The 17499-nt window shown below is 40.4% G+C and overlaps 2 protein-coding genes across 2 annotated transcripts; both read left to right on the top strand.

Annotated features, from left to right (window-relative positions):
- Positions 1-1731: 1731 nt before the first annotated feature.
- Positions 1732-2703, top strand: LOC131529278 (odorant receptor 131-2-like). The gene has a single exon (XM_058758906.1). The coding sequence runs from the start codon at positions 1732-1734 to the stop codon at positions 2701-2703; it is 972 nt and encodes a 323-aa protein (XP_058614889.1).
- Positions 2704-13159: 10456 nt separating this feature from the next.
- On the top strand, positions 13160-14134 carry LOC131529273 (odorant receptor 131-2-like). The gene has a single exon (XM_058758902.1). It carries the CDS (start codon positions 13160-13162, stop codon positions 14132-14134), a length of 975 nt encoding a protein of 324 aa, XP_058614885.1.
- Positions 14135-17499: the final 3365 nt, after the last annotated feature.

Genomic DNA, 17499 nt, shown 5'->3' with positions numbered 1-17499 from the left:
AGTCTGAAGGTCTGGCTACGTCACCTTTCAAGTCAAGTCACCTTTATTTATATAGCGCTTTTAACAATACAGATTGTGTCAAAGCACTTTACAGTACCAAATAGGAAAATAATGTCAATAATGTAAAATGACAAGATTAAACACTCAATTTTCAGTTAAAGGCATTTCGTTGTTGAATTCAGTGATGACATCGTCCAGCTCAGTTCAGTTTAAATATTATCTATGCAATCAAGTCGACGATATCACTGGAACTTAAGTGTCCCCAAATAAGCAAGCCAGAGGCGACAGTGGCAAGGATCCAAAACTCCATCAGTGACAGAATGGAGAAAAAACCTTGGGAGAACCAGGCTCAGTCGGCAACCGTGTCTAAAGTGCTAGAAAAGAGAGAGTCTATAGTTTCTGTTACATCATCAAGTTTTTCTGCGCTGTTGGATATGCTGAGGAATTGAGATAAATCAGGAACAACAAAGCAGTCTTTTGTGGTAGAAGTGATGGTTCTACCATACTTGTAACAAGGAGTAGGATTTACAGTTTTAGCTATATGGAGTTTACACAAGACTAGATAATGATCTGAGATATCATCGCTTTGCTGCAGAATTTCAACACCATTAATATCAATTCCATGTGACAGTATTAAATCTAGAGTATGATTTTGACAGTGACTGGGTTCTGACACGAGTTGTCTAACCCCAATAGAGTTCAGAATGTCTATGAATGCTGATCCTAATGCATCTTTTTCATTATCAACATGGATATTAAAATCACCAACAATTAAGACTTTATCTGCAGCCAGCACTAATTCTGATAGAAAATCAGCAAATTCTTTAATAAAGTCTGTATGGTGCCCGGGTAGCCTGTATACAGTAGCCAGTACAAACATCACGGGGGATTATTAACACTTGTTTCTCTGGATAATGTTATATGAAGCACCATTACTTCAAAGGAGTTATACTTAAAGCCTGAAACTAGCCACAGTGTAACCAAAACTTGAAGGCAAGCCTCTAACTCAGGTTAGCAAAGAAAAGCATAATGCTATGGTACACAGATAAAGAGATCAGAGGCAGTTTTTTTTTTTTAAATCAATGTCAATAGAGGAGAGACTTCACTATTCTGGATAAACTGCTTATCATTTAATGACAGTCTGTCGGCTAATCTTCAACATGTTTGCCTATAGCGACTGAAGAGTGTCCCATTCGTCATTTTAGATTTCAGAAGGGTGCTCCTAAGCACCACCTTTGCACCCTTGATGCGCACTTCTGCCGAGCCAGACTTCTAACCGACAGACAAAGCGGCATTTGTAACGAAAGTGTGGACTCCAAGAGGGTTTAGGGTGCAATTTGGGACAGGGCCATTAACTGTTGAACAAATTCAATGACGTCAAGGCTGTGATTTGATTGGTTATGATGGTACACATGATCAAAGTTGGCCGATACACTTTCTCCAATGGTAGAGGCATGGACCCTGGTATCTCCCAATAACAAGATCATTTCTGATGTAACCGCTATATAAGTTCAGGAGCAGAATGCAGTTGTTTGTGGAATCTACAGCTGGAGCAGATGGAAGTTTAATGTCTGACTCACTGCAGAAAGGTGGCATTTTGGTGTAAGAGGTCTGTTGCATCTTATGCAAACTTTTACAATATTAATCTTTAATTCAAATATATGTAAAAAGATCCCATTAGTATAACTTTTGCAAATCAATTTTGTTTCTCTGTTTCTTGTCTTTCAGGTTATGGCGGGGTCCAATGGCACAATTGGGGATGTGTCTTTCACTTATCAGCAAATCTTTAATCTAGAAATGGATATTGGGCTCAGTACTAAAACTGCAGTGGCTGTGTTAATGTCTCTGTTCTTCTTTTTTGTAAACTGTGTGATGCTCTTTGCTCTAAACAGCAAGCGCATATTCCATGAAACGCCACGCTACATTCTTTTTGGCCACATGCTTATAAATGACTCTGTGCTTTTGCTGGTCACTACCATAATGTATGCAGTGGCTCTGTGTTTCCTACCAATACCTAGGTCCATCTGCACTCTGTTAGTTTTTATCTCTTACTGCACTTTCCGTAATGCTCCTTTGACACTAGCACTGATGTCTCTGGAGCGGTACGTGGCGATCTGCTTCCCTCTGAGGCACTGCAACATCGCCACACCAAAACGAACTGGAATCGCCATAGGAATCATCTGGTTCTTTAGTTCTATCAATATTATAACAGACATCATTTTTGTTTTAACTGTCAGCCCTGATTATTTAGCCGGCATTATATTTTGCACATTAGAAAAATTGTTTTTATTCAAATGGCAGCTGGATAAATATCAAGCATTTGATGTTCTTTATTTTGTGTCTGTTGCAGTGATCATAATTTTCACATACATTAGCATTATGATCACAGCCAGGTCTGTTTCCTCTGATAAAGATTCTGCTAAGAAAGCCCTCAAAACTGTGCTCTTGCACTTGATTCAGCTGGGACTGTGTCTCACCTCTTTCCTGTATACTTCAATAGAAAGAACACTATACATGATGACTGGAAGCAACTCTTCTCTCTTCATAAATCTAAGATATTTAAATTTTCTTATTATTCTTATCCTACCACGTTGCCTGAGTCCTCTAATCTATGGTATGAGAGATGAAGCCTTATGGCCCTTGTTCAAATATTTCTTCTGCTATCGTTCAGGAAAAGTAAAGCCTTCTATTAATGTACATTAATTGTATGGCATTTTGACAAGCAAATGGTAATATCAAAAAGATATTGTGGCTTGCAAGATGCAAAAACCTTAATCATAATATCATAATTGCAATATTAAACATGTTTGCCAAACTCTCAGATCAACTTATTCTCTGCCAAAAATATTTTAAGACTGTCAGTGAGTAATCTCAGTGTGTAATATATATGTGCACAATTTAATGTAATATTTATTTTTTAATGCTTTCATTTTATTCTTTTGGTAACACTTTAGAATACTGTTCCGTCGTTAATGAATAACTAGACAGGAACAACTGGCTAATGCACTATTAACATTGTAGTAACTACTATTAACTAACAAGAAACTCTGATTAACGATTTATTAAGTAATAGCGCTAAGTTGAAACTGGTAGTTCACTATTAGCTAACCAATAACTACTATTTTTTTCATATATCCTGAGAACTCCTAAGAACTACATACAGGTTCATAATTAATGTGAATTATGCATAATGAATAATTAATTCTAAAATGAAGATCATGGTAACCCACTAGTAATGACTCAAGTATTACCAAATCCTTCTAAAGGAATTACTAATTACTTGGATCATGGTATTCTAAAATGAAAATCATCATAACGTCCTAATATTGACTGATGTCATTGTGAGCTTTTGAGATACATGTAAGGTTTTGGGTAGTAATGACTCAAGTGTTACTACATCCTTCTGAAGAAACTACTAATTATTTGGATCAGTATTCTAAAGTGAAGATCATGGTAATCCACTAGTAATGATTTAAGTGTTACCAAATCTAGCTAAATAAATTACTAACCAGGACCTTACAAAAACCTTAAAAGTTTACAATGATTTCAGTAATTACTAGGGGGTTATCACGATCTTCACTTTAGAATACTGATCCAAAAAATGACTAATTCCTTTAGAAGGATGTAGTAACACCTGAATAATTACTATTCAATACTTTACATTAAATTACTAACCAGGACCTTACAAAAACTTCAAAAGCTTACAATGATTTCAGTCATTACTAGGGAGTTATCATGATCTTCACTTTAGAATACTGATCCAAATAATTAGTAATTCATTCTGCAGAATTTGGTAATACTTGAGTCATTACTAGTGGGTTACCATGACCTTTACTTTAGAATGAATTATACATTATGTATTATTCATATTAATTTTCAACCTGTATACAGTAATTCTTAGTAGTTCTTGGGGAGGTATGAAAAAAATAATAGTTACTGATTAGCTAATAGTGAACTACTACATTCGACTAAGCACTATTACTTACTAATTCATTAATCAGAGTTGCTTTTTAGTTGCTAGTTGTTACTAGAGTGCTAATATTGCATTACTCATGTGTTCTTGTGTAGTTATTAATGATGTAGTTATACATCATTAATGATGTAACAGTATTCTAAAGTGTTACCATTCTTTTTAATATTCTAATATCGGAGCTGTTATTGATAAGTTTCTGGCTGCTGAAATTACACATCGTTTCTTGCACACACACAAAAAAGTCGAAGACTGATAGTAAGACTAACAGCGAAATAATAATAATTTTTTTTTAGAAAATAATAATAATGTGTCTTAACCAAGCATAGAAGTACCATAGAAAAATAGACAGTTAACACCTCATAAGAATTATATGTAAGATTGTATGTAATCTTTATAAAATACGTAGACAACCAGTATAATTCATTTGTACATTTTGGACTTTGGCTTTCATCATCAACATCTATGTATAGTTGATTATATACATATAAATAATCCACGCTTATCTGAGCTTGTGTAATAAAAGTAGTGTATTAAAAGATACATAGTGATCCTTTGTATTCATTTGTTGAATACTTAATTTTTGTCTATAGAGATAAGATTACTTACAGTATATTCTCTGAACAAACTTAATGTGTTGCTCTTTTTTAATGTATATCCATCTATTTATACATTATATCTATTATTGTATTACATGTAAATGTGAGTAAGAGGCAGAACTGCTCCTCTCAGACCTATGACAACATTATAGCAGCATAGAGAGGGCCTTACATTACTGTTGTATAAGTTGTGAAGATTATGCAGTGACAGACCCTGGATTCTTTCATGTAGGCCCATTCATTTAAATCTGAATGCAGCAGAAATTTTCATGTACTCCTGGCAAATTTATGTACAAATACTTGAATAAATAAAAATGTTTTATGATGATATAATGTATCGACAGTATACTTTTAAAGATATTAGAAAACTGTATTTACAATCACACACCAAATCCACAATATACAAAAAATAAGGGTTTGCTTGAGGTACTACTGTAACACTCTCGCCGACTTGGTTAACAAGCAACTATGTGTGAGTCTGGCCTCCCTTTTCATAGGCCAGACTCCGCCCCTTCTTTGGCATCACTCACCAACAGGTAACTATTCAGGTATGTTAACACATTTTATATTCCCCACACTTCAAACATTCATTTAACCATCATTAAATAATAATTCTCTACTGGTAATAATTCAAACACACACATTTTACATTATTACAACACATAAACACGTAAATAATTAACACATAATTTACACATAGTTCCTGTTACTAACAGACGATGGTTTCGCCGGCTTCCGGCGGCACTGCGCTGGCGCGACGCACTCTGTGCCTTTAAAAGCAGGCGCCCTCTGTCTGCTCGGTTTGGCCGACGCAGCGTCTACCCGCCAGAAGACCGACTACTTCCTGACAAACAAACAAACACTCGAACGGAGACACAAGGACAAAAGACAAGACACGAATAACGTGTGTGTGTGAGGTGAATGGGTATAAGAAACTGTGATGTGGAGAAATGTCCGTGATCAGTTCAGCGTGTGCACTTCGCCAAACGCATAAACAACAGGAAAGGGAGGGGGAATGGAGAGTGAATGGAGTGTATGGGTGTGTGTGTGTTCAGGCCGGAACCGCTCCCTCAGCAGTAACAAACAGGTGCTTTGTCACATTACCTTCCACCTCTTCAAGCCATGGACAGGTAATCGGCAACTGCATTCAGTCTTCCAGGTCTTTGCTGGACCTTAAAGTTGAAGGGCTGCAGTGACAGGTACCATCTCATCACTCTGGCGTTATGGTCCTTCATCGAATGTAACCAGGTCAAGACTCTGTGGTCCGTCTCCAGGCTGAACTCTCTTCCGAGGAAGTAATACCGTAAGCTTTCCAGGGTCCACTTTGATGGCGAGGCACTCCTTCTCCACTGCCGTATAACGAGTCTCCCTTGGCAACAGCTTGCGGCTGAGGTAAACAACGGGTTTCTCGTTCCCCTAGGTTCCCTGACTGCCCCGAGTCCTATAGCAGAGGCATCTACTTGGACCAGGAAACTTTGGGTAAAATCAGGACTTTGCAGGACTGGACTGGAGCACATCTTCTCTTTCAGAGTCTTGAATGCTGCCTCACAGTCTTCGGTCCATGGGATAGGGTTTGCCACACCTTTATTCAGCAGGTTAGTCAGGGGTGCAGCTATCGAAGCAAAGTTCGGGACGAACCGTCTATACCAGCCCACCAGTCCCAGGAACGACCTCACTTCCTTCTTGGTCTTCGGTCTGGGACTTTGACAGATTGCCTCCATCTTGTTGACTTGAGGACGTAGCTGTCCGTTGCCCAGGTGATAACCCAGGTAATTAGCTTCTTGCTTTGCCCATTCACACTTTCCAACATTTAATGTTAAACCAGCCTTTGTGATCTTTTCCAGAGTCTGTCTCAGATGCGGTAGGTGCTCTTGCCAGGAGTTGCTGTGGATAACGACGTCATCCAGATATGCTGCAGACCACTCCTCACATCCTTGCAGGACTCTGTCCATCAGTCTCTGAAACGTTGCTGGAGCTCCATGCAGCCCAAAAGGAAGGACAGTAAATTGATAGAGCCCTATTGGCGACCCGAAAGCAGTGTAGGGTCTGGACGTTGGCCAGTACCCCTTGCAGAGGTCTATTGTGTTGATGTATTTGGCTCTTCCTATCATTTCCAACAGATCATCTACCCGCGGCATCGGATATGTGTCGAACTGGGACTGGGCATTGAGCTTGCAAAAGTCGATGCAGACACGTAGGGATCCATCCTTCTTTAGGACTATGAGTACCAGACTGCACCACTCACTCATTGACGGCTCAATCACTCCCAGCTCTCTCATCATCTCAATTTCTTTCCTTCGAGGTTCCACCAGTCGTTTAGGTACCCGATAAGGTCTCTGTCGAGATGGTGTAGTGTCGGTAAGGTGGATAGTGTGGTGAATTAGCTCTGTGTGGATAGTCTGGTGAATTTCGTCCAGGCCTCTGACGAAACAAAGCGGGGAACTGGTCAAGTAGGTGTTGCACCTCTTGGCACTTGATGTCCTCTAGGTGAGTCAGACTAACCACAGACCTCAGAACCATCTTCCTCCTCCACATCCTTCACCTTCCATACCATCAATGCTGACTCGGGCTTCCTCTCTGGTGGTTCCTTCCACTCTTTTAGCAGATTGACGTGGTAAGTTTGCTTGGACTTCCCCTTGTCTGGATGGTGGGTCTCGTAAGTTACGGGTCCCATCTTCCGGACCACAGTATACGGACCTTGCCATTTTGCCTGGAGCTTGTTTGATGAGGTGGGTAGCAAGAGCAGCACTTTCTGTCCCAGTAGGAACTGCCGTAGTCTTGCGTGCTGATCATACCATTGCTTCTGAGCTTGTTGTTTCATCTGCAGGTTTTCTCTTGCTTGTTCCCGGTACTGCTCTAGACAGACTCTCATTTCCAGCACATACTGAACAATGCCTCTCTCCTCGGCTTTGGCTGCAGAACCTTCCTCCCAGCTCTTTCTCAGCAGGTCCAGCAGTCCTTGAACTTGCCATCCGTAGAGGAGCTCAAATGGTGAGAAACCAGTCGAAGCTTGAGGAACTTCTCTGTAAGCAAAGAGAAGTAAAGAAAGGTAGCCACTTGTCCCAGTCTTGTCCTGTGTCTGCAACAAACTTTCACAACATATTCTTGAGGGTTTGGTTGAACCTTTCTACCAGTTCGTCTGTCTGGGGGTGGTATGGGCTTCTCCTGATGGCTGTGATGCCCAACTGTCGGTTCAGTTGCCCCATGAGCCGAGACGTGAAGTTAGTGCCATGGTCCGTCAAGATCTCCTCTGGTATTCCTACCCTGGAGAAGAGTTGAACGAGGGAATGGATGATCTTCGGTGTGGTGATGGTACACAGTAGGAAAGCTTCTGGATACCATGTTGCGTAGTCACTGATTACCAAGATGTACCGATGACCTGCACTGCTTTTCTCCAATGGCCCCACAATGTCCATAGCAATCCGCCTGAAAGGTTCAGAAATCACAGGGAGAGGTTGCAAGGGCTCTCTGCTCTGCTGGGGCACAGCACTGGTTTTCGGACATGTGGTGCATGTGTTGCAATGTGTCAGTACATCAGTGTATAATGCTGGCCAGTGAAAGCATGAGCTAATGCGTGCGTATGTCTTTTGTTGGCCCAGATGGCCAGCCCAAGGAACTGTGTATGCTAGATGTAAGACAAGTTGGCCCTACAAGACGGGTCACATCATTGGCTTGCACATACAACATATCATTCATTAGCACATATCTTTCATTACACAGGTTAGATGGATTAGCAGAAGCAGCTTTTTCAACCAACGTCACTGTCACATCTTGCAGTTCAGCAATATTCCCTGGCACCTGCCAACCGCTAACATCAAGGCCCTCTACAGATGCCTTAGGGGTTGGTGTACCCAGGTATTTTTCAAGCCTTCTTTGTCGGCGTGACTTTCTCTGGCCCTTGGTCCCGTCCTGCAACAGACTACCATCAAGATCTGGCAGAGGCTGAAGACCTCCCTGGCTTGTGACCGAGTAATGGCAGGACATGACAAATTCACAGGGGTTTCAGTGGCAGTGGCAACATGTACAGAGTCTTTAGCAGTGGCTTGTAACAAGGCATTCAACACTGGTAAGTCTTGTCCTAGAATCATGTCTGTAGGCAAACTGTCAACTATAGCAACATTCAACAGGTACATTTGATCTTGTACTTCTACCAAAACCTCTGCTCTGGGATACCACTTCACATCCCCATGCACAGTGATCTCAGGCAGTATTCAGATAGTCAACATTTGTCATATAACACGATTTCAACATTGACATAGAGCAACCAGTGTCCAACAATGCCTGAAGGAAATGTCCATTAACAGTCACATCACATGTAGTGAGGCTCTCCCTCACAGAGCCTAGTTCCAGGTCCACCTCTATTGGAACATAACAGTACCCTGTCAGCTTAGCTTTACGAGCAGGACATACTGCTGCTTTGTGCCCCAGCTGCTGACAGTAAAAGCATAAGAGTTCTTTTCTTCCTGTTGACTTTGGGCTTTGTGCATGATCTGACAGTTCAGCACGACCCCTCTCAGCCTCAAAGTGAGTGCGAACAGTACCTTTAGATGGTTGAGTGCGAGGACCTCCGCGATGAGCGTTTAGGAATTGCTGAGCCAGCTTAGTCCAGAAGTCAGCTCATGCTCTAGTACCCAGGTGCGAGCATCATATGGTACCTTTAATAGCTGCTCCAGAATTGTGGCCTTGCCAATCTCCTCCTTGGAGTGCTCTCTTGGTCAAACCCATCTCTGATACAAGTTCTTAAGGTGATGGTAAGTCTCAGTTGGTGATTCTTCAGCTGGAACAGTAGGTGTTCGGAACCACTGACGGTAGGTTTCTGGTGAGATGTTAAATTTCTCCAGCAACGCCTCCTTCAGATCCTCGTACACCTCTGCCTGCTCCTCATCCATCGCCAGGTACACCTCCAACGCTTGAGGTGGTTCCAGTCAGTAGTGGAACCAGATGGTAGCTCCACTCCACCTCCAGGTCCTGGCCAGACGCTCAAACCGCCGAAGATAGTTTTCGATGTCTTCACCCTGTTGGAAGACCGGAATCTTTGGTTCAGTTCGCTGCATCAGCTATCTCAGCACAGGAACACTTGGGGAGTCTCTGTCGTGTGCTGATCTGCATTGTGTAGAAACTGTGCAGCTGGTGTTGGTAGCTCCATTCGTGAGCTTTCGCCGTCAGACAATGTTTCAGCAGGTTGAGTCGACTGCAGGATAGACTCGCGTAGACCCCGGAGCTCTTGCAGATATCTCTCCTCTCTCTGCTGTTGTGCGTCCAGGAACTGATGCATCAGGGAAACCAGTCCCTCACCAGCTGTAGCGACTGGAGTGATTGGCTCAGTCCGTGGTGATCTGGACTTTCTTGAGCTATCAGGAAGCCCTGCCGCCACTTCCTCTTCCTCTCCAGTCTCTGCCGAACTCCAAGCCACATCCTCCATCATTGCCTTCTTCATCTGACCGCAACCCAGGTCTGGGTTTTCTGCCTTTTGGTGCTGTTTTGCGATCCCACCGCTGCCACCAAATGTGATGAAGCAAGTGCCACGACTCGCTTCAGGGGGAGGGGAAAAGGGAACGTGAGTCCGTGAAAATACAAAAAAAAAACAATGGCTGGATGAAACCCGAGGACTGAAAGGCCAAGGTGAAGTAGATTAATCAGGTGACCCATATTAGTCCATGCAGATGTGTACTCCTTAAAAATGTGACGTGAAGTAAATGTAGTAGGGAACCATGAAGTGGTCGGTGGAGCTGGTGTAACCCCTCCAGTTCTACTTGATCCGCTTCGAGCTGGATTTGAACCAATGTTTCCAGCATGGGAGGTGAGCACACTAACAAGGGCACTAAAGCCCGCAGCCTCTAGTGTCAGTCGCTAGTGCGCCTTTTAAGATCAGGGGAGTTTATCTGCACAGCTCTTACTAAACCTCACTCTCATATGGGCCACGGCACCAATGTAACATCTCCGGTTCTACCTGACCTGCTCTGAGGTGATTCGTTGTGTACAGGCTGAGCAGTCAGTAAAGGGACTTTCTTTACTTTTTCCATTAGTTCAGGTATCCCATGCAGATGTGCACTCCCTAAAAATGTGACATGATGTAGATGTACAGTATCTCACAGAAGTGAGTACACCCCTCACATTTTTGTAAATATTTTATTATATCTTTTCATGTGGCAACACTGAAGAAATTACACTTTGTTACAATGTAAAGTAGTGAGTGTACAGCTTGTATAACAGTGTAAATTTGCTGTCCCCTCAAAATAACTCAACACAGCCATTAATGTCTAAACCGTTGGCCACAAAAGTGAGTACACCCCTAAGTGAAAATGTCCAAATTGGGCCCAATTAGCCATTTTCTCTCCCCGGTGTCATGTGACTCGTTAATGTTACAAGGTCTCAGGTGTGAATGGGGACCAGGTGTTAAATTTGATGTTATCGCTCTCACTCTCTCATACTGGTCCCAGGAAGTTCAACATGGCACCTCATGGTAAAGAACTCTCTGAGGATCTGAAAAAAGATGGTGTACATCATCTACATAAAGATGGCGTGGACTATAAGAAGATTGCCAAGGCCCTGAAACTGAGCTGCAGCACGGTGGCCAAGACCATACAGCGGTTTAACAGGACAGGTTCCACTCAGAACAGGCCTCGCCATGGTCAACCAAAGAAGTTGAGTGCACGTGCTCAGCGTCATATCCAGAGGTTGTGTTTGGGAAATAGACGTATGAGTGCTGCCAGCATTGCTGCAGAGGTTGAAGGGGTGGGGGGTCAGCCTGTCAGTGCTCAGACCATCAAACTACATCAAATTGGTCTGCATGGCTGTCGTCCCAGAAGGAAGCCTCTTCTAAAGATGATGCACAAGAAAGCCCGCAAACAGTTTGCTGAAGGCAAGCAGACTAAGGACATGGATTACTGGAACCCTGTCCTGTGGTCTGATGAGACCAAGATAAACTTATTTGGTTCAGATGGTGTCAAGCGTGTGTGGCGGCAACCAGGTGAGGAGTACAAAGTGTGTCTTGCCTACAGTCAAGCATGGTGGTGGGATTTTCATGGTACACTTTACTTGAAGGGGTGTGCATAAGACTGACATGGCACCTTCATAATCATGACATGACACATGTCATGAATATGAAGGGTTTTTATGCATGTTTATGACAACTGTCATTAAGTGTCATTCACTCAGTTAATGCAAAGATGACATTGTTTGAGATGTCTTTGTTATGGGCTAGTGTTAGGTGTAAGGGTAGGGTTAGGTTAGGGTTAGGTCAAATAATGTCATCTTTGCATTAAAAATGACATAAGTGAGCGAATGAAACTTAATGACAGTTGTCATAAATATGCATAAAACCTCCTTCATACTCATGACATGTGTCAAGTCATGATTATGAAGGTGTCATGTCAGTCTTAAGCACACCCCTTCATGTAAAGTGTTACCTAAAATATTTACAAAAATGTGAGGGGTTTACTCACTTCTGTGAGATACTGTAGAAGGGAACCATGAAGGGGTCGGTGGAGCTGGTTTAACCCCTCCGGTTCTACTCGACCCGCTCCAAGCTGAATTTGAACCGGCGTTTCCAGCATGGGAGGCAGGAGCACTATCAAGGATAATAACATCTAACTTCTAACCTCTAACATCATTCGCTAGTGTGCCTCTTGAGATCAGGGGAGTGAGGTTTACCCACACAGTTCTTACTAGCTGGCCTCCGTTACACTCACCCCTAAACCTCACGGCACTAATGTAACTCCTCGATGGACCACCAAGGCAGTGCCAGCAGAGCAGAGGACCTTGGGAAGCCTGTTGAGATTCACATCAGGAGTGTAGGCTCAGCAGGAGGTGACCACCAGGGCAGAGCTGGATCCCTCCAGGGTGGACACCAGTGGACACCACATAACAGGAACCAAACCCCCCATGGCCATGATAGAGAGAACCACCAGAATTAGAACCACCATGCCCACTGGACTTGGGAGCTCTGGGACCACCAAACTTGAAAGCAATGGGCTCAGAATTCCCAGGCTCAGGACCACAGGGCTTGGGACCACTGGACCACCAAACTTGGAAGCTTTGAGATCACCAGGCTCAGGACCATTGGACTCAGGACCACCAGACTTAGAAACTCTGAACCAAAGGACATGAATAAACTCATTTAAGGTAGTGCTGTCTCTTCTTGGTGATAGGAATATGTACAGTGAATCATCCAGTCCATTTCAAAAACTCTACCACGCATTTCTCTATGGGGCTGCCATATTGGCTATTTTGTGATGTCTGGTCTGCATTTAACAGATATAGGGGATGAACTCAATTTGGGGGTTTATTAAACAGATATGTGAAGACAATGGAACACAACAGGCAAGTATAAGCTTTAGTGAGAGATCCCCAAAAGGTTCCCACCCACTGAGTGACACGTACAGTATACCCATGTGGTTCTGTCTGCCACCATATAACAGCTATATAAGTTTTGCAGCAGATTGCAGCTAGAGCAGATGGAAGGTTAATGTCTGGATAATGTCTACCTTTTGCAGATTTTAAAAAATCTTGCATCAAATTGCTTTGGACATGATCTGTAGAATAACTTGCTCTGATAAGCCTTTTTTCTCTGTTTCTTGTCTTTCAGCTTATGGCGGGGTCCAATGGCACAAATGAGGATGAATCTTCTTTAACTTATCAGCAAATCTTTAAGTTAGACATTGATGTTGGGTTCAGTACTAAAACTGCAGTAGCTGTGCTAACATCTCTGTTCTTCTGTTTTGTAAACTGTGTGATGTTCTTTGCTCTAAAAAGCAAGCGCATATTCCAGGAGACGCCGCGCTACATTCTTTTTGGCCACATGCTTATGAATGACTCTGTGCTTTTGCTGGTCACAACTATTATGTACACAGTGGCTCTCTGTTTTCTTCCAATACCTAGGTCCGTCTGCACTCTGTTAGTCTTTATTTCTCATTGCACTTTCCGTAACGCTCCTCTGACACTAGCACTGATGTCTCTGGAGCGGTACGTGGCGATCTGCTTCCCTCTGAGGCACTGCAACATCGCCACACCAAAAAGAACTGGAATCGCCATAGGAATCATCTGGTTCCTTAGTTCTATCAATTTTGTAACAGATATTATTTTTGTTTTAGTTGTTGACCACAGTTATTTAGCTGGCATTATATTTTGCACATTAGAAAAATTGTTTTTATTCAAATGGCAGCTGGATAAATATCAAGCGTTTGATGTTCTTTATTTTGTGTCTGTTGCAGTGATCATAATTTTCACATACATTAGCATTATGATCACAGCCAGGTCTGTTTCCTCTGATAAAGATTCTGCTAAGAAAGCCCTCAAAACTGTGCTCTTGCACTTGATTCAGCTGGGACTGTGTCTCACCTCTTTTCTGTATACTATAATAGAAAGAACACTATACATGATGACTGGAAGCAACTCTTCTCTCTTCATAAATCTAAGATATTTAAATTATCTTATTGTTCTTATTCTGCCGCGCTGCCTGAGTCCTCTGATCTATGGTATGAGAGATGAAGCCGTGTGGCCCTTATTTAAATATTTCTTCTGTTATCGTTCAGGCAAAGTAAAGCCCACTGTTAATGTACATTAAATGTATAGTCTAAGAGGTTATGTAATAAAAATTTGACACTCACAGTGGTAATATCAGGTAAAGAATCAGTCTTTTTGTGTAGATTTGAACAAGTATAATGAAAAATTGAACTGTTGTCTTAACCTGTATGACAATCCTTGAAAATAAAAATTTTTGTTCAAAAAAAAAAAAAAATTTAAAAAGTATTTTGATTTCTTTAAAAGCCTCTCTTAAACAGGAAAATATCACTGAAACAGACAATTTCTTTTAATAAGAATGTTTATAGTTCATGGAGACAACCTGTTTTATGCACTTGTACACTTTGGACTGTTAAAGGAAGACTATTTTAGGTTTTTGTGTCTATAAATGCCTATAAAGAAACTATTTCTTTAACTCACACTTCTGTTTTATTGTTTTGTTTTTTTTCATGAGGCTGAGACACTTTTGCTTGTGAGTGGGTGAAACTGCTTGTGTGTTCATCAAATATCTTATTACAAATCCTTCAGAGTCACTGTTGAGTACTTTTTATTTGCTAAAAAACTACTCATATTTAATGAACACTATTTAAAGCATGTAACTTAATGACTTGCAATGACTTTGATTTGTATGTTTAATGTTAAAACAGACTTCCTGCTTTATTATCTTAATTGTGTTTATTACATCTGGCTTTAGTTCATATACAACTGTACTATTTTCTACATTCCCCTTTAACAGTCTGCAGTCATCTTTGTGAGCAAACATTTTAACAGCTCTAAAAATCTATAGTCATAGTGATTCTAGCATAAGTGAGAAGCAGCCACATTTACCGTACATTTCTCTTATTTTTATCATGTTTGGATGTGACCTTGCTTTACTGCAGCAATGCATGTATGTGCAAATTGCTCATTTTTAGGCAAATTCAAATAAATAAAGCAAACCTTGTATTTTCTGTTCATGTGGCTTAAAAAGGGGGTATAACAAAAACAGGTTTATTTTAATTCACCTCATCAAATTAGCAATGGTCACCAGCAGGTGGCGCAACGACGAGGAAAAAATAAAGTAGCTTTAGTACAATCTACAAGGTTTTTGTTGTTGTTGTTGTTGCAAATATGATAGTGTTAAATATTTTTTATTAGTTAATTTTATCTTTGAAACAATTAATGATCTTGAATCAATGAAACTTGCTGTAGCCAAGCATAATTAATATCCTTTGTGACTTGTTTATGGAATCTGCTGCTGGAGCAGATGGAAAGCTGATGTCTGGTGTCTCAGCCCAATACACTGCCACACCAAAAAATTAAAAATAAATAAATAATAATAATAATAAAATAATAAATAAATAAAGCAGGTATTGGATTTTGTACCCTAGAAAAAATGTTCACAGCTGGATAAAACTCAAGGGTTTGATGTTCTTTATTTTGTGTCTGTTGCAGTGATCATAATGTTCACCCACATTAGCATTATGATCACAGCCAGGTCTGTTTCCTCTGATAAAGATTCTGCTAAGAAAGCCCTCAAAACTGTGCTCTTGCACTTGATTCAGCTGGGACTGTGTCTCACCTCTTTCCTGTATATTATAATAAACAAAGCCTTATATATATGGTGATTGAGAGTTCTTCTCTTTTCATAAATCTCAGGTATTTTAATTTTCTTATTGTTATCATTCTACCACGTTGCCTGATCTATGGTATGAGAGATAAACCAGTGTGGCCTTTGTTCAAGTTTATTATTTTCTGTTGTTCAGGAAAGTAAGGCCCTCTGTTAATGCACATTAACTGTACGGTATTGGATGAGATAAAATAATAAGTTAACATATGAACTATTAGTGACAGAAAAAAATACTATTGCCACATTGTTCATCTTCAGAACAACAACAGAACAATATATATATTTAATTAAATTGCATGGTTGGTGTGAAAACAATAGTGTTTTCATTTGAGATTTTTTTCTTTATATTAAAATATATAAGCTGTCATTGGCAGGTATTTTTTTTACTGCTGAAATTACACATCAGCTGTTATCTTTTAAACTCCTAAAAAATAAATAAACAAATAATATAAAAAATAAAATAAAAATAATAAAATAAATAATTTATATGAAAGGCCTGTGTTCAGAACATTTTGGACTGTTAAAGAAGACTCTTTTACAAACAACATTGATATGTATAGTCGAGCATTTACTACTTTAAATAAAACACATCTGAGTAGTAGGTGTTGCTGTAATAAAGTACTATATTTAAACTAGTAACAGTTTCAGTAATCACCAAAATTTCCTTATTATTAATGTAATTTTTTTTTTTTTTTTGTCTATAAAGGCATTAGTGCTCAATGTTGACTGTACAGTACAGACTTTTTACATGTATTTTTGTTTATATCTGGTATTAGACTGATTTTGGCCTCAAAATTAATGTGAAAGGGGTTAATGAAAGATTAAACACAGAAACGGCTTCATTTAAAAAAACATTTTTAATTTTCAGCTTTTTCTGTTTATTATTTTCCCATCATCCATTCAGAAAGCTAAAGCCCTCGTCTCATCAACACTTGCAAAGGTCACCAGCAGAGGGCAGAAATAATCCGAGAGAAAATACATGAACTGTTTTTGAATCACTTGCACAAACTGTATTGCGAATTTGATATCGTTCTTTTCGCTGAACAACTGTCCATTTGTTAATGTTATTTTCCGCCATCAGTGATCATCTCGGAACGTTAAAACCTCTGTGGAAGCTATAATGAGCCTCACCAACATAATCTGTGTAACAGGGTAACCATACGGCAGGCATCCTAAAATCTGGCCCACTCCTGCAGAGTTTAGCTCTAACCCTAATCAAACACACCTGAGCATGCTAATCAGAGTCTTCAAGATCATTAGAAAATCACAGGAAGGTGAGTTTGATCAGGGTTGGAGCTAAACTCTGCAGCAGATTGGCTTTCCAGGGAAAGATTTGAGCAGCCCTGCCATACGGCCAAAATACACATAGTAATGAATAAAAGCTACTACTGTAAAATCATAAATAAATATTGTTATATTATTGTAGTTGTTTGTGTGTACTTGTTTGTTACATTGTGAGGACCAAATGTCCCCACAAGGGTAGTAAAACCTCAAATCTTTGACATTGTTTGACAATTTTTTATATTTTTGACCAGTCTGTGGTCTCCACAAGGGAAAATTAATAAATAAATAAATAAATTATGTTTATCTGAAAGTGTAACAATGCAAACAGGTTTCCTGTAGTATAAGGGGTAGGTTAGGGTTAGGGGATAGAAACTATTGTTTGGTCAGTAAGTAGAAGTCTATGGAAAGTCCCCACAATTCACAGAAACAAACGTGTGTGTGTATGTGTGTGTGCAATTATACCACCATGGTATGATGTTTTGCATTAAATCAGAAACAGGTAGAAGCATTTTCAC

The sequence above is a fragment of the Onychostoma macrolepis genome, chromosome 21, assembly GCF_012432095.1.
Source record: "Onychostoma macrolepis isolate SWU-2019 chromosome 21, ASM1243209v1, whole genome shotgun sequence".
NCBI classification, from domain to species: Eukaryota; Metazoa; Chordata; class Actinopteri; order Cypriniformes; family Cyprinidae; genus Onychostoma; species Onychostoma macrolepis.
The sequence above is the reverse complement of the archived record's forward strand: the minus strand, read 5'-3'. Positions and strand labels throughout refer to the sequence as shown.